At 43.3% G+C, this 19,907-nt stretch overlaps 1 protein-coding gene across 1 annotated transcript in view; it reads left to right on the top strand.

Moving 5' to 3' along the window:
- Positions 1-379: 379 nt before the first annotated feature.
- LOC144821560 (uncharacterized) overlaps positions 380-19,907 on the top strand; it is a 99,568-nt gene continuing 80,040 nt past the window's right edge. Inside the window, exons 1-2 of the mRNA XM_078678746.1 lie at positions 380-395; positions 15,803-15,920. Of these exons, the coding sequence (XP_078534872.1) occupies positions 15,842-15,920 (79 nt within the window). The 5' untranslated portion in view covers positions 380-395; positions 15,803-15,841. The remainder of the gene's footprint in view (positions 396-15,802; positions 15,921-19,907) is intronic.

The following is a 19,907-nucleotide window of genomic DNA, read 5'->3' on the forward strand; positions in this document are numbered from 1 at the left end:
TTAGAGACATGAAATACATTTTGTCATTAAAAAGTCATAATTAATAGAAACCAGGTAATACATAAAAATAGCCGAAACATAATAAAGTGCAAAACATCATAAAGTGCAATTGCTGTAGACCAATAACAGCCAATGTCATCAATAAAAGACGGGACTATTGTGCAAAAAGAGCTAGGAAATGTTTATAAAGTGAAACTCACCTCGTAGCAAGCGGTGGTTTGTGACAAAGGGAGTGGATTTCCATCCGCCTATCAGAGAAAGGCATACGTGTGCGTGCATCACAGGGAAAGCGCTATAAAGCGCTGCTGTGCGGCTTTATCGGGACATTCGATGCAGAAGACGGAGACGGCTGGAGGAGGGGAGGGAGTTAAGCAAGAAAAGAAAGAAGAGATTCCGTACGTTTTCATACACAGTTTATTTACTTACTGGTTTGCACAGATGTTTGTAAGACTCACCAGACTTAGTCCTGGGAGTTTAATTGCCAACGTGATGCATTCTGGGGTTTGTAGTGCGAGTTCACCTCAAAGCAAGCCAGTAAAAGGAGGTTCTAGGTTATAGAAAAAAGGAGGTTCACAGCATTTCGAAGCAGGAAAAAGTGGTTTCAATATGATATATCTTGTAACAGTGATTCAGTGGTATGAATTCTGGGTTTTGCACGATTAGCCCCAGTGCTTTAAATGGGCCGGTACTCACCGGTACTGAATACCGTAACTCTGTGTACTAAGGCAGCATTTTAAGTCACAAATAGTCAGGTGCGCATGCATCTCAATGTACACTGCGGGGCCTGCTCACATGGAGGTAATTTCACAGTGGGAGGGGGGCAGCGACACCGCACGGCAGGGCAACGTGTGACGTCACGTCACCCGCCAGGCAGCTGTGCGGCGGGAAGAAAGGGAAGCCCTTTGGCTTTACATTTCCTCTTTTCCAGCACAGCAGAAAGAGAAAGATCCATAAAATGACATCCTCCAGCTGACAAGGAATTTTCTGCCACTCCGTAAGTGAGTGCCCATGCGCAACGCCATCTCCTTGTGCTTTTAAAAAAATGAACGCGTCCGTGTGCACTGCCGGGGGATGCCTTACCTTGCAGGCCTCCACTCGATGCGGGATGCTGCAGCTGGGGCGGGGAGGTGAGCAGGTGGCTGACTGCCTCGCGTCCTTTGCTGAATTAAATGTTTGAACCAGTCAGTGCGACTCACTAATTGTGTTTACTATAACTGCGGCTACTTCCATGTATTGTATTGTATTGTATTGTAATTTAATTTATATAGCGCTTACTACCCCTGACGAGGCGTCAAATTGCTATTTCGGTGAGTAGCACGCTACTCCGGGACCCATAAAGGATTAGTGTCGAATTATGAAAGCAATTTAAGTGGTGGATTGGTTAGTTAGTTATTTGGATTCGGAAGGATAGAAGAGGAAAAAAGGTTTGTGTGTATATCTATCTATCTATCTATCTATCTATCTATCTATATATATATAATATGTATATGTGTGTGTATATATATATATATATATGTGTGTGTGTGTGTATGTATATGTATGTGTGTGTATGTATATGTATGTATATGTGTGTGTATATGTATATATATATAATCACTTGTTACCCTGATTGCCCTTTGAAGCACTTTCTTGTTGAGTAGCACGCTACTCCGGGACCCATACAGGATTAGTGGTGAACTAGTATGGTGAAATATGAAAGTAATTTGAGTGGTGGATATGTTAGTCAGTTATTTGGACTGAGAAGGGTTGTTACATGCGGTCTAGAAAGAAGCTGTGTAGTGGCAATCGAAATGTTGAACTGTGTGCAAAATCCCTGGGTTATCTTTCAATATGAGGCAGGCACATGACAAGTGCATTTATCTTGAGCAGTGAGAGTCATCCTTTTAAAAATGCATTTTCACTTCCTTTCTGATTTCCATGAGGGTCGAAGCCAATTTTTTTAGATGTTGTTCCAGATCGTGGATGTGGAGATGAAGCATATTTTATTTCTGTTTTTTCCTTCTTGCTGTTATCCTTCACTGGCCTGCCAGGGTCTTGACTACATATCAGTCAGGAATAACTTTTTTTCGCCAACCCATTGACGGCATAAGTGTTCTACAGATAAAACATTTTTCGTTCTTGCAATAGGCGCAAATTACAAAGGTTGCAGCAAAATTACCAAGAAAAAATTCATATATACACACAGGTATTTACAGATTTCAGTAAGTTGGTTTCCCAGTTAGATACCAGATTGGCAAATTGATCTTATCTTTTTAGACCAGATAAAAAGGACACCAATGAAGGACATGTAAAAGGGTCGGGTAATAACTGCAGGTAATAAAGAGCCACACAACACTGTCTAAAATTCATTTTACGAATGAGGGAGAATAAACCTTTTCCCCTCTTCACAATAACATTTACAAAAAAACAAAAAATGCAAATCATTCTGAATAGATCGATCATCACATGTGCAAAATGGCAGTTCGTAAATTACATAGATATTACGAGGGAGACCCAACATCAAGGGGATATAGTTTAGTCGAAATCTCACCAAAATATATCTATGTTTTAAATTAGTGACGAACGATAGATAAGTTGAGTTCACATCCATTTGCATTATGCTTGGGACCGTCAGGAATGCTTTAACTGTCGACAGCTTGAGGTTAGAATCCCCCCTCCTTGCCTGTAATCTAGATATTAAATGATTATTCAAATCTTTCTTGGAAATAGACCAAAAGGTTGTTGGATCTATAAAAAGATGATGTAACCCAGCTGCTTTAAGGGTGGATTCAACATAGTGACACCAGCTGATATTACTCACACCTTCTAACTTCAAAATGTAATTTATGATATCCCTCATCAGGTAGAGAGTCTCCTTCCGCCAGACCAAGTGCCACATTAAAATGGGCGCCATACAAATTTTGTCAGTAATATAAGGAACTCTCAGCTCCATGTAAAGTAAAGTCCACATTTTGTAAAGCGCACAATCACCCGTAAGGGTCTCTAGGCGCTGGGGGCCGTCGGGAAGATTAAGCGAGCTATTGCCCAGAGTCACATGGTGCTGGGCTAATCTGCCGCCGGAGCCGGGGATCGAACCGTGGTCCCCAGATTCCAGCGTCAGTCGCCCTGGCCGCGGCGCCACACCTCTTCCCTTGTGACAATGTCAATGTCTTCATGTGACAATTGAAGTTAGAGCATGACTTTGGCAATGAAACTAGATTTTTCAAAAAGATGTTTCCTATACATTGCAGTTTTGAGCAATCCATGGTGCCCTAAACAGCTGCTCCATAAGTGGCAGCAGATACCGTTTTGGCTTCATAAACTTTCTTTATTTCTTCAACCGATTTAGAACCAACTTTCTTTTTATCAATTTAAAAAGAGCCCCAATGTTCTTTTCCATCTGCAGCCCCCTATTTATGACCATATTTTGCCAGTTATTCTGTCGATCAAACGTAATACTTAAATAATTAAAAGAATCCAAAACTCCCAGCTTGCCCCTTCAATATAGATTTGTGGTTGTTTCCGCTGGTTTGAACCTGCCACTAAAACAAAGGTCAGTCAGTCAGTCAATAGTACTTTATTCGGATAATATACCATAAAAGCATACTAAACATTACATACAATTGAATTATAAAAGCCATAAATTACAGTAAAATTATACAAACATTAGATATAATCAATTCATTTTTGGGTAATTTCTTAAAAACACACATTTTCCAAATTGGAGCCTCCTTAAAATTAGTTAATTCTAGCTAGTTCATAAGAATGAGTTATACATAACATATTTTTCCTCTTTAATCTGACCGCTGCGGTGATAAAGCTAGCTATATTAAAAGTCTCCCACATTGGGAGAATAAAACGCTTCCGAATTTGAAGAAAGTGCTCACAGAAAAAGATAACGTGCGTTGTATCCTGGACAGAAAAATCGTCACAGGAACATACCCCCAAATCTTCCTTCCTTTTCCAACCCGGTGGTTCAGCAAGGAGGAAATGAAGTTGATTCAGCCTGAATCTAACCAGTAGAAAATGGTGATTTGGGTTTGTGACGATGTTCAAGTATGGTTCAATTGCACAAGATGTTTTTAACAATTGGTGAGCTCTTACAGTCGGCTTAACCAACTCCCCTTCTTCTCTAGCCATGGCAGCCATTGACAAATATGAATCCTTTACCCATTTTATATCCCCTTTCACCAGCTTTTCAGGCGAGTTATATATCTCAGGTCTGCCCAATTTCACTGTCAGTTTATGGACATAACTCAGCCAAGGGATGCGATTCCCATAATCAAGAGCTAGACAATCTCTTAAGATTTCCTGGTTCAGCTCTAATTCAGAGTTTAGCCCGGTTAAAATCCATTTTAAGAGAGGTGCAATGGCTATTAAATCCTTCACAAAACCAGCTCCACACTACTGATGGACAATGTAGCCAAATGTAGATTGTGGGACAGATAAAAATGTTTTTAAACTTATTTTCAACTAATTGAATTGCCTTCACATTCCTAATGCCCCAGATGTCCGCGCCATACATTGCGAGGGAGATGCATTTTGATCCATATATTTTTAGAAGGGCTTGCATTGGTCTGGCCCCCAATTTACGTGCAAAGCACAAGACAGCTGATGTCGATCTAGCCAGGACATTTCTTTTCGCTTGTATTTGTGGTGTCCATGTGCCTTGGTCATCCAATATAATTCCTAAATACGGTAAGGTAGAGACCCTTGACCACACATTCCCCTCGCAGTGAAAAGTTGTAACCCCTTTTCACTTTACAGCCAGTTATCATAATATGGGATTAAGAAAAGTTGACACTGAGGTCTAAAGATTTCATAAAGGCAGCAAATGAATTTAAGAGAAATTGCAACCCTACCGCCGTTCGTGCTAAAAGGGCGGCATCATCCGCGTAGAGAAGTGCCGGAATCAGGCGTTTCCCTACACGTGGAATGTCTTTACATGCTTCACATAAAACTGAGGCCAGATTGTTAATATAAAGGGTGAAGAGTAAAGGGGCCAAAATTCACCCCTCCCTAACACCGTTGGCAATACGTATTCCTCCTGTGCAGTTGCCCATTTGGTCATATCTCACGGTGGCAGATAAATCCCTATGCAGATCAGCAAGGAAGGGCACAATATTTTTATCAACACCTAGTTTAAGGAAGGGCACAATATTTTTATCAACACCTAGTTTGAGAAGCATAACCCATAATTTGGACCTATTCACTCGGTCAAAGGCAGAGGAAAGGTCCATAAATGCTAGATAGTGTGCCCTTCTTGGCAACTGTATACTTCCCAATTAAAAGGTGTAAATTGAGGCATTGATCAGTTGTGCCCCTACCTTTCCTAAATCCAAATTGCAGATCTGGGAGGGTTTTCATTTCAGCTAGCCATCACGCGAGTTTGCTAAGTACCACCCTTCCAAGCACCTTAACTGCTGAATCAATGATTGAAATGGGTCGATAACAGCTAGGATCCCATCTATTTCCCTTTTTGAAGCTAGGTACTATTACTGACTCAGACCACGTGCTAGGTAATCCCGATTTACAAGCTTTATTAAAAACATTATACAAAATATTGGACCACGTCTTAACATCCGATTTAAAGAGATCAGCTGGAACGCCGTCCGGTCCTGGGGCCTTATTGCTCGTCATCTGGTTTATAGCCTCTGATACTTCTAGCTCTGTAAAGGATAAAATATACGCCTCTATCTTGAATGTAGTATTAACGCGGCATTGGGTGTCTTCACCTTCATACACTGATTTTAAAATAATCACACCAGGCCTGCTCCTGGATACCACAGTCAAGGTGGTTATTAAAGGAGTCTTGGAAAAAGGGTTTATTGACCACTTCCCAAAATTTGGCACTGTTTTTAATAACGTCAATAGGTAATAACTCATTCCAAGCATCATATCTGATCTCCTTTTTCTGGTTTGTTAGAGCCACTTTTAAGTTTTCCTTAATGCTGCTATAATGGACTTATCCTGTGGATTTAATTTCAGAGCAGCCAGCAGCTTCTGATGGGCTGATGAGCAATTGTGGTTAAACCATCTCTCCCCTGTTGTATCCTGCACCCTACCTGGCCATCTGAGATCTGAGGCAATCTGGGCACAAATTTTAGTGTAAGCCACAAAAACACCTTATCCCCAGCACTTTCATTCATACAAATAGACATCTCACAACCACCCTTAATCAGATTAGCATGGAAATCCTGTGGCACCACCAGGCACCATTTAATTCTGCGGGCTTGATCTGTAGGCCGTATCTCTAATTTACCCACCGTTCTATTGGTTTTCTCAGGTTTCTTGAGATCATCCACCAAAGTCAAAATGACTGGATTATGGTCACTAAACGTGGACCACTCCGGTTTGCAAAGGGGGTACATTTGACAGGATAACAGTATATGGCGTAGCCTCAGGAGGTAAATTGAACCGGTCGGCTCTACTTTGACAAAAAAGGTCTCCCTGGTCCAACCCTTCATTTGGGTCCCCACTTGAATCATTCCTTTGCCTCTTGCTTACTACCTGTGATTACTGCGGGAGCTTGAGCAACAATAGTGCAGCCTGCACCAGCCATAATTGGGGGCTGGTTTGATACAACAGCTATTCCCCCAGTCAAGGCAGTGGGCACACTAGTCCTTCCGCTAGATGGATTAAGTTGGGGAAAAAGAAGCTGATTCTCTATTTTACGCAGTCTGGAATCTATGTACGAGAGTTTAGAAGAGATAGGTCTAAGCAATGCCAATAATTTTTCTTCGAATTTTGCTATGATTCGATCTTCCAGGTCGCATGACACCTGCCTAGAACAGGCCTGTGAGCTAATACATGTTGGACCGAGTGTACTTGGGGTAACAACCTCATGCACACAACCTTTCTTACCCCGGGTACTCCCTCTAGTTTTTGACACTTTGCTGGCCTGGTGTGAAGTAGCTAACGTACAACCCGCTTTCCTTTTTTAGGTCGAGCTGGCGTTGGAGCGCGAAGCGCTCCCGCCAGCGAGTTCTATAGTCGCCGTGTTAACTGGCAAGGGAGTCTAGAGCTGTGCACGAGCCGCTACTGGCCTGTGCACGAGCCGACTCAGCTCTGTGGACGCGCACGTCTCCGGAAGACGTGCTGCGCCCGAGCCGCCTCCCACTTGTTCTTTCAGCAAATATTCTCTGAGCCGTAGGGCAAAGTTACCGAACAGCACAACAGGTAGGCTTTTTACATTTATGAAGACAGTATGATAGGCCTCGTACACACACCTCCCCTTCCAGTGCCATACTAAATCAATCTAGCAGTGTACCCTAGGTATTGTTGGGTACAGAGTATTTGAGATCTTGCTGTTGGCTATGGGCTATTAACGATGAAAGTATTCTCAAGCTTTGTCTGCGCAATTACATATTTTGTGATGATCATCGTGATTTCCTGTCTGGGTTTTTCGGATCCAAGAGAGGTGTTAACAGTCGATAAAGTTGATGTTTATAAAACTGTAATAAAGCGTCCTGTCTCTTTTTTGTGTTAAGCTTTTTTTTGTTTTCTACACGTAGTGTATATGTATATATATATATATATATATATATATATATATATATATATATAGCCCCGGGCAGACAACCAAAGGAAGAAAATAATTTCGCAAAAGGCATGTATTGTATTGTAGCTGAATGTATATAGTGCTTCTTACCTCTGAGGAAGTGCACTAGAAGAGTGCAGAGTGCAGAGTGCAGTTAAAATGTTGCTAGGCTAGGGCTTTAAAGACACCCCAAACGTGGAAAAGACTGCTGTTTTTCTTTGGTTTTGTCCAATCTTGTCCAGACGGTCACGCCTAGTATTTTTTTGCAACTATCTTTTCTCCTAAAACATTAATATGCAGGATTGCTGAGGGGTCTCCCCTGTCAGTCCTCGTGGTTTTTTTTTGTGAAGCCCCTGCAAGAAATGGCCATAAAACAATTGGCTGTTTCAGTTGTCTAGAAACACCACAGATTCTGCTTGACCTGGGCGTGCTCCATGACTTGCAAGTGGAACTTCACAGACAACTACATAAAAAAAGCATTTGCAATGCAATAGGTCTCGCATTTGTGAGAGTTTAACCTATTGGCATTGTAAATGACAATGCCTTTTATTTATGTTTTAAAAACCAACACATAAATAAAAGACATTGCCAATAGCTCAAACTCTAACAACTGCGAGACCTATTACATTGTAAATGCTTGTTTTTTTTTTTTAGCTGTAGCGGTGACCTTACCCTCCCCTTCTTTTACATGAGTTAATCGTTGCTGGCGGGTCAGGATTTTGGAGGGGTAGGGGCGGACATTCCCGTGTCTCCAAAGACTTGGTTATTGACTTTGAATTCTAAGGTGCACTATACTGTTTTGTTACCTGTATATTCTAACATCTGTATATTTTAGTAACTGTTAATCATGAGCAAGGGCAGTTGCAAGGGGGAGGGGGATCAGTGGTGGCAGGAACTCTTGATGATTTCCTTATAAAGGGCAGAATCGGTACTTAACCATAAGATAGAGCTGACCCAAGGGAGACTTTCGCTAGATCATTGTCGTGCCTCTGCTGGAGCTTCCTTAACTGGCCCCTTGTTGGTACCAGAAACAGCAGAAATAGTAGAAGAATTGTATGTCCATGTAGAATTGATGGGTGCTGCACGGGAATGTAAATAAAAAGGGGTTGGCCCAGCCCTGCCGCCTCCTGGCTACGATTGGCGCGAACGGGCCGGCCCTTGGCCCAGGCATGCCCGCGCGCGTCCCGTGCAGCGGTAGCCCGCGCCCCCTCTTATACACCTCCTGGCACCAACAGTGTGCTCCCGGCGTCACCACCACAAAGGCTGCTGGGGATTGTAGTCCCTCGATGTCGGCTGGACAATGGCGGCTCCCAGCAGTGTCTGGTGGTCAGGCAGGTCCCGCAGGGGGAAACAGCCAGCATGGAAAGCAAATCGGTAAGTCAAAGGTGGCAGGTACAACGGGCTCCCCAAAACAAAGGACTCTGAATAGTTAATTTTCTTGTCCAGCTTGTTCATGAAATTCATGTACTTGGTCACTAGTCAGCGCAGCACATTGCAAGTACGTGCGACAATCACTGCGTCGTCCGCATATAGGAGTACCAGTACTTGTAAAGAGTTGATATAAGGAACCTCTGGAGTAGATCCCAACAAAGCAGATTCAACATCATTGATGTAAAATGCAAATAGAAAGGGCGCGAGGGAGCATCCCTGCCTCACACCTCTAGCGATTTTAAAGTGCCTGGTACACTCGCCTCCCTTTCCAATGCGAGCACAAGCTGAGGCTCCTGAATACAAATCATGAATTATGTTAATACTCTGTATGTCGATTTCCCCATTGCCTCCATGATCTGCCACACAGCCTCGACAGTGCCTGTCAGTCAAAGGCTGCTGACAGATCCATGAAGGCAAGGTATAGATGGCCATTTTTAGCTGCTGTATATTTTGCAATTATTAGGTTCAGACACTGATCCACAGTGCCTTTTCCTTTTTCTAAAACCAAACTGACCTGGGATTATAATATTCTTCTCCAGAGCCCATTTCTCAAGTCTATTTAAAAGCAACTGGCCCATTAATTTTGCGGTGGAGTCTATCAAAGATGTATGCCTAGAATATTTCGGAATTGTCCTATCCCCCTTTTTAGGTCTCGTCTGAGCCAGCGCATGCGCTACTCTGTGAGACATTTAGTAGGTGGGTTTTCAAAGTGCTACCCACAGCCTTTTGCTGGCCTCCAGCTTGCGTTAGCGAGCACGTGCACAGTTGCCATCTGTGTTTCTGTTGCTGTAATCCGGCTCCTCTGCTTGCACTACCCCCTCCTTTTTCCCCCTCCCACCTGGTCAGCTTCATTTGTGTCTTCTATTGTTGTAATCAGGCTCCTCTGCTTGCACTACCCCCTCCCTTCTCGTCAGCTTCATTTTTTTCTGTCTTTTGTTGCTGTGAATCATGCTCCTCTGCTTGCACTACCCCCTCCCTTCTCCCCCTCCCTCTTCATCAGTTTCATGTTCCGCTTGTATCTCTGTTATTATTAGTTTAAGCATTTACTTAAGGCCCCGAACACTTGGATTCTTTTTTTTTTTTACACTAACTATACCAATATCTAACACTTACTAAATAACTCACTCTCTCTCACTCTATAAATACATACCTCATCCAGTGCGTGCTTTTTGCCGGTGATTTCAGGTGCTTACCACCGGCATTTATTTAAAAAGGCCTCCTCTGCACATCTATGACAACGAAAAAATAATTACATCACTCAACGAAGATACTGTTGTTTGCGTCCTGCGTCACTAGTAAACAGTGTTGAGAAAATTCAAAACTATATCCATGGGAGGTTGCCTAGGCCTTTGTTTACTGTGGCGTGGGCTGGAAACTAATTGGACTATATTTTCTTCTGGGGGACGGGGTAGAGAAAGCGGTAGCGTGCGTAAAATATTTACAAATGACACACCCAGTCCCAGTACACACACAACACACGAGGCGCCAGCATTTCAACACGATGTGCGTAGTAAGAAACAGCAGGCCAATTATTAAAGGCAGAGGCCCCAAGTAACCAAGTAAGTTGCCTAACACTGGGGATTACTTTGAAACTTGGTAGGAAGTGATTCGCAGCAGGTGCAATAAAGCCTCCAGTGCCACCAAAAAGCGTTCTGCAATAGGACAGCCCCTATGAAAGGGAGATAATTCTTCAAAATGCGACCGGTTAATTATGAGCTGTCGCCGCCATGCAGTCGGCTGGCCGTAATGACTCCCTCTTCCCCATCCTGCAGTGCTTCTCAAGTGATTCTCAAATCATGGAGCTGTGCACGTGGAAGATTGGCCGTCTGTTGTTCGAAGGAACAACCCAGGACTTGTAGGTTTGCCTTTAAGTTCAAGTTTGCAGCGTTCATGCAAAAGCTAATTTAAATCAGTGCAAAAAGTAAGACAAGCTGACATAAAAGGGTATGGAAGACCGATGCAGTTTTGTTTGGCTTTTAATTGTTTCATTGCTTCGTGAATTTCTGCTCAGTCGGATTCAATGGTACGCCATGTGGGTAACGCGTTACAAATATAACTCCATGTCCTTTAAGCATCCTACATTAGAACATCGACTGTAATGTTTAGATTTTTGCTGTAACTTTGTTCAATCGTACCGCTTTTCTTGCATTATTTATTTTTAATAGAGTTCAGTAGTCTTGTTACTCAAGGCATTATATATTTCAACGTCTTTTTAAAGGACTCTTGCTTAATAGGAATACTGTTAATCAAGCATTTGGATAAGCAAATGGTTTTTAGTTTGTTAAAGAAAAAGTAGTATTGCACAATAACGCACTTCTTAACAGGCACCATCTGGTGATTAATAAGATTCAGCACTTAATCAGCAACACCATCGCTTGTCAGAAGCACCAGTTAATGACGCATTCATTTACGGACTGGGAGAACGATTTAGTGCTTTGTCCAGAATCTAAGGGTTCTGTTATGTACTGCTTATACTCAGTATTTAGTCAGGAAATTGGAGGTAAGAGGGAGCGGCATCCGTGCAATATGGAATTATGCCTCCCACTACAAGAGATGTGTGATTGTTTTATATTTATATGCGTGTGTATAAAAGCAATAGCTTATTCAACAACATGCGTCATTCCGAAAACCATTTTAAAAATACAATTAAGAGCCAAGGAATACTTTGGGTAACATTAATTATATTTAATAGCTAGATGAAATAACATTGTGTCCCAGCACAGTCACAGGTGTTTTTGTGTCCTGCCTGCCCTGTACTGCCTGCTCCTACAAGAACATGGTCACCATATGACTACAAAGCCCCATTACAACGTCATATACACACACACAATCACAATATAAATCAACAAGTAACGTTATTACAGTGCGCATGCCTCCACTTAACACAATAATCATGGCTTTATCAAACAACCTGAATGCTTCTTAGTAAACACAACCACAGTGTCTTCTGAAAAGCTCTATGGACTACGAATAAATTACTAATAAGGATAATTATTTACCATATTACTTCTCCCTGTGCTAAAAGACAAAACAAGCTGCTAGTCCTTTTTAAAAAAATAAATAAAAAAATAATGCTTCCATTCAGCCACTGTCATGCTCTCAGTTCAAGCAAGGAGCTTTTAGTCCGCTAGATTTACTTCCCACACAGTGCAAAAAATGACACTATAAAGGGATTCAGGAGAACTATCCACAACCACACCCCATTTGGCCCCAAGAAGCACAAAACCGGTTCTCCCAGAGCACTTCTAGCTATTCTGCACGGAAGAAGTTGTTTTCTTGTTTTATTTTGTGCATCCTAAGTCTGGCCAGACTTGTACATTACTCTAAAAGAGAACAAAAATTTGGAAGCCAAGGCACATTTACTGCCACCAAGCTTTAAATCTGATCAGGGCAGCCTCAGAAGACTGCATCTGGGGTTCGGAATATCCTGCTGCCCCCTATTTATTCTGCAGCCTCTAGGTATTGGAGTGACCGGGGCGCCCATGCACAAAATACCAGCGGCTGTTTAAATAGCCTGGACAAAAGCCACAGCCGCCTCAGTAGGGCGTCGCTGGGGAGAGAGCAACTCGTCTGTGGGCGAAGGCTGCAAACTAAGCCACCCTCCCCAAGTCCAGCTGGAGGGGGGGAACGGCCAGCCCATGTAGGATTGAAGACCCATGGACAAGTGAGGGGCCTGAGGGGTCTCCGGCAAAAGCGGAGAAACTTGCGGGGCAACCAGCGAGGTGCGGAAGATGGGGTCTGGGGTCTGCAGCTGCGGAGATGGCGTAGAGCCTGCCCTGGAAGACGCCGGAGAAAAAGCAACGACGCAGTGTCCAGTCTCTGGTGAAGAGGAGACAAGGAGATGACAGACTTCCAGAGAGGAAGTGACCTCCGGAGATGAGTCAACGACTCGACGGCGCCGTGGAGTCCGCCAGGGACACATGTGTTTCATCGATCAGTGCTGGAGTGGCCCCCAGAGGCGCCGAGTCGACCTCCGCCACCACATGCTGCACAGGAGAAAGGGACGTGGTCTGAGTCGAAGCGGCTAATAAACGGCACCGAAAAGGCACTGGCTTGACCTCTGACGAGGCAGCCCCCTACGTAAAGGCCCGAGAGGGACTCTGGGAGGTGCCCCAGGTCCCAGCCTCCACCCACTGCACCTCTAGGGCCGGGGAGGACAGCCGCTGGCGCCGGAAAGGCGTCTGCTCGGTCTCCGGTAAGATAGCCGCCTGCCCAGAGGACTGAGAGGGACTTAAGGACGAACCGTGAGTCCTGGCAACCTCCTGCAACACCACAGGGAACCCCGTGGGGCTTTTCGGTGAGGCAGGGGCACCGTGGGTTGAAGAGGACGCAAAAAACACATAATTGATGGATGAAATGCAGAATAAATCAAAACATTCACCGCCAGTCAAGAGATCTGGGTTAAATCCATCATTCTTTTGCTTACCATGCCACCCCAGTTTAGACCTGGCCATATGCAAATCAGTCTTGGCCCTGTGCCTCATGAGAACAGTCCAGCCCGAACTGCCAAGCCACCCCGTAGGGCTGCACCTCGACAACACCACACCTCCAAGACCTGAAGCCGAACTCTCCAGGAGGAACAAGTGCCCTCCGCAGAGCGAAGACAAGTCCTCGGTGACAGACTGAGGGACTTACCGGTGGGTGAGCGACGCCCGGGAGGCCTTGGTAAGGGACGATACTGGAATCGGCGGCTTCTAAACCCTTCCGATGTAGGGGACGGATGCGGGGACGAGACCGATATGGACAAGTGGGCCGAAAGCAATTTCATCCAGCGCTCCCGCCGGGACTTCGGCTTAAGATGCTGACAAGCGTCGCAGTCCGTGGAATCATGGTGCTCGCCCAAACACCACATGCACATAGGGTGAGGGTCCGTCGCCAACATCTGATGCGTACAAGAAGTACACGTCTTGAAACCCGAAGGCATTCGCACACTGTTCTCAACGCAAGGCGTTAAAAGAATGCTTGAAACAGGCCAAGGCACACAATCCAGATCCGCGTTGCACGTGGAAAAGAAGGAAACTGATGTCACCGCGCTGGGGTGGGATTTATGTGAGTGACCTCGCTGACGTCATGTGCGCGGACGACGTCAGGGCAGAGTCATGTGGTGCCATCCCCCAGAGCGCAGAGATGCTGTGGCAAAGAGAAAAGTTTTCCTGATCCAATCTCACGCCTGGGGATAATTCTACGTTAAGGAATCTGTTGCTAGTAGTCTCTATCAGATACTCTTGATTTAGTACTACTTTCTGATGATAGCATTAAGTAAGAACACCTCTCAATTTAATGCATGTGGAGCAATAAACTTGTGGGTGTGTGTGCCTGTGTGGTATCCACATGTGAAACCGTTCTAAGCCATTCTTTGGCTTTGACATTATTACCAAAATGAGCAGTGTCAAAGGCAATAGATTTGGTTTTTATGGGCTGCAATCTCTCCGGTACACCACTCATCCTCCTCTGAAACACACCACCCAATGTTGCTCACACTACACTAACAATGATGAATGTGGTGGTGTGCACACCTTGCTTTTCAAAATAATCCATAATCCATATGTTTAACCATCCTTGTCCTTTTGTGTGCGACCTGGGTTTCGCCTTGCCATCGCGCAATTTAATCAAAATCCAATAGTGGGGAACGCGACTTTTACGTTCCACACCCTGATGCACAACCATGTAGAGGATTCTAGATCCCCCTTAAATTCGTCCATTTCTTTTCAAATACTGATTCGTCCAAGCTTTGACCTTAACATATTCTTTTCAATATTTCCATCCGCTCCACATATCAATCAAGTATCGTGTTTTTTTGAAACTTTCAGTATTCACAGGTGCCCATCCAAGCCTCTTTGTAAATATGATCATCTAAATACATTGTTGTGCATCAGGGTGTGGAACGTAAAAGTCGCGTTCCCCACTATTGGATTTCACACTACACTAACAGACACACTACCTACCCAAAACTCACAAGAGTGCACCATCCCACTGGACTGAAATAACACGCAGTGCACCCTGAACTCACAAGCACTCCTCTCATCCTGTACTAACATAGACGCCACCTTACCCTGAACCCACACCAGTACAGGCCTCGCTCTACACAACCAGTGCACACCGGTCTCTCTGCACACGTACCCGAAAGGCATGCAACTTAAACACTTTGCTCACTGGTCATGATGCACTCGCACTCGTCCAGAAGTACAGTGGCTGAATATCCTAAAGCTGTTCTCATTGGCCCTAAGGCGCATCAGTGCCAATGAGAACACTCTTACAGTGTACCAGCGAGCTCTGGGATTGGCTGATGGCTTTCAAGCCAATGCTAGATAACGTTGTTTGATTTCAACAGCAAAGATTGGAGCAACGGTTGGCGATAGAAAGGCACACGATTGGCTGTCACCGAACTGCAGGTAAAATTACAGACAAATGGCGTCCGTTAAAGAATCCTTCACGGACAACGTACAGATGGTAGAAATTACGGACTGTCCATGAAATTTACGGAGGGTTGGTCACCCTAGTATTGCAGGCTTCCAGCCCGCAGTGCATGGTAGGTCAAGCCCCAGGACATCAGTAGTAAAGACCCCATTACCTTGTTGAGGCCCTCTGACCTCTGCTTCTCCTCTTGCTCCCCAATGGGTTCTGACAGAGGGAGTATCTGCAATCGAACACAATGTCTAACATACGAAAAATTATGTTCTAAGATTTTTGAAGGGATGAAAGAGCCTCCTAGGATGTTTCAGGAACTGCACATTAAGGAGTTGAATCAAGCGAGCCACTGATCACACTGATCATTTATTCCTCTGCAGTGCAGATCAGTGAAAAGTAAATATCACCACACAATGAACTTAAATGTGTCCTATTATTCTGCAGATTAACCCTCAGCTGTGCGCTTCAGCATCCAACATAAAGATGGGTAAAAGAAAAGGAAAAGCCAATAGGCACTCAAACAAATCCAGAGGTCATGAATGTGGACGTACGCTTCCTGCAGGTAAGAGGAGATCTTTTCAGTTTCCACCTGTGTTGGACGTGTTTTTTTGTTTCTCAGTCAGGTCTCTGCATCAGTACACTATGTATGGTTGGCATCGCTAATAAAACTGAGAGCAATAAAACAAGTCCTTACGACTCATGACAAAGTCTACATGAAGTCCACATTGCCCAAAATATCTGCTGATGTTATGGTACCTGCCAGGGTCTGTGCAACTCATGGGGTGGTGGGGGGTGGGAGTGGGGGGTGAGGGGCAAGCCACCCTTGTAACAAATATTGCAGTTGTACATGGAATCATATATACTCCTGCAGGCTCACTGAATTACCAAGCACCTTCTCCTAAGACTTACGTTAAAGGGGTAAAGATATTGTACAGTAACAGCTTGCTTCTCGGCAGTGTGGTAGGAGGTCCATTTGAGTTACACGTAGATGTCCGAATATTATGACTGACCACAAAGTTTTACATATTTGACTGACAAAATATTACACAGGGGTGTTAGCCACTAGGTAGTTATAGTTTGGTCAGCTGCTCCACAGGAAGAGTGTTTTTTGTGTTGCTAATACCTTTGGCACCATTTAATGATTCTCCACAAAACTTTCCAAAAAGGTACTACGTTTAGACCAATTTGTGCATTGGAAGTTTCGGGGTGATCCATTAAGTGGGTGTCAAGGAAAAAAGGGGATTGCAAAATCCCAATTAATTTGCCATAGACTTCTTTGGACAAGGCTACAGCAAAACTGCTGCAAGGAATTACCAAATTTAGCAGTAAGTTAGATCTCGGTCCACAGATTGTGCTTTTTTGATTTGGTGAAAATCTGTTAAGTAGTTTTTGAGAAATTAAGATTGCAAAATAATTGTATATCTGCACGGTTCGGTCTGTGAGTCTTGCTGGAGTGCTAATTTAAACACAGAGCGTTCTGATTGGCCCAGGGACCTTTTTTTCCCCTTGGCCCATCTCACTCCTTCGGGAGTCTCACTCAAGGGAGCGCTCTGATTGGCGTCCAGCAACATGAGTAAAACGTTGCTGGCAGCCATTACAGGATGTGGGGACTTAGTCCTCTGTTCTGAAGTAAAAACATATATATTATAGGGGGCAGGGTAGTGATACCCTGAATACATTGGACCCATGAGGGGTGGGGGGACCAGAGAGACCCTTCTGGGGCCAAACAAGAAATGTGCTTAAAAATGCTGCTATCCCGTGAAACTTCCAGGAAATCGAAAAAAATACTAGAATACCTACACCCCTGGAATCTTGGAACAAAAAGGGGGTGGTGGCCACACACCATACCTCCCCCCCCCCCCCCCCTCTCCTTCCTGAGTCTTCAGAGACCCAGTGGACCCAATTCCCCGGGGCTGATTTTCTTAAAGGGGAGGGATGCACACAGCACACTCCCTGGGCCCTTTAAGGCGCTAAGGGGCCCACCCCAGTGCCTGAAATTTGGTGAAAAGTGCACCTCTCAAAGCCTCTAAAGACCCCGGGAACCTACCCTCGTGGACCAATAATTTTCAAATGAAGGGGTTGTGGGGGTGTGGCCCCCTCCCAGAGTACACATCAGAAGGTAAGAGGGCTAAGGAAATGATATAATAGAATATTAAATATCGTGCTGCAAAAATATAATAGGAAGACCGTGAAGATGCAACAATACACTGTAAAATATTGTGAAGGGAAGTATATATAGGTAAGTTTGGATTTACTAACCCTACACACATATATATTCACCTAAAACCCAAAGTTAAAGTACAGTTATGGCTACGAATTAATACCACAACACTGCTGAAATTTGCAAGTTATTTTTTTATTTTTTTTGTTTTTTTGTTCAATATTTTATTAGTTTTCAAAAAAGGCATATATATATAGTTAAATACAATAAAAGTGATACAGTTGACCAAAAAAGAAATACAAGAAAACTGATGTAAATATGTCACACAGAGTTCCTATAATCACTTTCATAAGTGCATTATAAAAAAGAAAGAATAACACAGAGGAACCATAATAAAAGTCAGATGTATCACTTTGATAAAAAATAGATTTAAAAGAAAGGAAAAAAGGAAAAAGAAAACTGAGAGAAAGAAGAAAAGAAATCACAAAAGAGGAAAGAAGAATAAAAGTAGGGATGAGAAGGGGAAGGAGGATAGAAAAGAGGAGGGGGGAGAAAGGAAGGAAGGATCCCCTGCAGCACTACAAAAAGAAATAAAATAATCAGAGAGACGGCACAAAGGGATATTGTTCCACCAACCCCATTGATGCCAAATCCATATATTCATCCAAAGCTCTCCAAACCCCACTAGAAATAGAAGGGGAGAGATGAGCCTCATCTATAGAAGTATGTGCCCCTCGTAAAAAAGATACCCAAGCCCACCATGTATGATAAGAAATGGTACTAAATGATTTCCGTTCCATAAGGACAATCTTCACCGCAATTGTCAACAACAGGTCTAATAACTGCAAATCTAAGAGTCCAATGGTAATGGTATAGGGGACGCCCATGGACCCAACAAAATCGTGGTAAAGGAGAGCTGAAATTGAATATTAAATATTAACATGAGATGTTTATGGACCAAGTCACAAACAGGCTGTAGTAAGGAACACTCAAAAAACATATGTGGATAAGAACCCGCAGCTAAGCCACAACTCCAACAGAGATCATCATCTTTAAGATTAAGAGAATGTAAGCGTACTGGAGTCCAATGTAATAAATTGAGAGAAATTATTTTAGATTGAATTAAAGAAGGGGCAATTTTATTACGAAGAGAAAGCCTCCCAATCATCTGCCAAGTGTCTAAGGAGATATGCGAAGTAAGATCATGATCCAAATGGTGTAACCATTTCTGTTGAGTAACAGTAGTTAAGACAGGTGGATTGGAAGACAAAAAACTATAAATCTTAGAAGCCACATGCCCAGACCTAAGCCACATCTCCAAAAGAGATATAGTAGGAGAAATTGGATCAAGACGCAGTTTATCAAGAGCTACTTTGATTTTTAAAAAGGTATAAAAATCCAAATTAGTAAGAGAAAACTGTTGGGCTAAGGAGGAAAAAGGTAATGGATCATTATTAGAATCATAAAGGTGATGAACCAACGTAATTCCTTTACTAGCCCAATAAGTCATCAAAGTAGGATCAATAACAATTTTAACTTTGGAATTGCGCCATAAAGAGGACCACCTAGACTTATGAATTGGAGTAGACACTTTCTTATCAATAGTTTTAACCGCAGCAATGGTGTCTAAAATGATAGCTCGAGAGAACGGAATAGACAATGTGGATGTAGTTAAGAAAGAGGAGGAAGGTAAAGGAAAAGAAAGTTCTTGCTCAATCAACACCCAAGATCGCGTATGGCGAGGATCTGAGGAGAACCAAAGAGCTCCTTGAGAGGCTAAGAAAGCTACTTAATATTTCTCCCAGTTAGGAAAATTACAACCACCGATATCATAAGGTTTCCTCAAAGATTTATAAGCTATTCTTGCCCTCTTATCACTCCAGAGGAACTTAGAGGTGAGGGAATCAATGTCATGAAAAAAAGATGAAGATAACTTAATAGGGAGCATAGAAGACACAAAATTAATAATGGGCGTTATCATCATTTTCAAGGTTTGAAGGCGTCCACACCAAGAGATATGCTTAGGAGACCGCGTATCTAAAATTTGACTAATCTTGAGTAAAGTTTGAGCCTCGTTAAAAGCTACTGTGTCATATAAAGTACTACGAAACCAAGTACTTAATCTGTTTTGATTGCATTGTAAAGCCAGCATTCCCCATATGTGCTGGAAAACTATAAGCATTGAGGGGGAAACATTGTCTTTGTTAAGGGTATACCCAGAAACACTAGAAAAGAGAGAAATAGTATCAGAAATGGCAGGAATTGCTGTAGCTAAGTCATCAGAAAAAATGAGAACGTCATCTGCATAAGCAGCTGTTTTGATGCAGTGTGAGCCGAATTAAAAACCATTAATATCTTGATGAAGATTAATTAACGAAGAAGCGGGTC

The sequence above is a fragment of the Lissotriton helveticus genome, chromosome 2_2 (genome assembly GCF_964261635.1).
Source record: "Lissotriton helveticus chromosome 2_2, aLisHel1.1, whole genome shotgun sequence".
Taxonomy (NCBI): domain Eukaryota; kingdom Metazoa; phylum Chordata; class Amphibia; order Caudata; family Salamandridae; genus Lissotriton; species Lissotriton helveticus.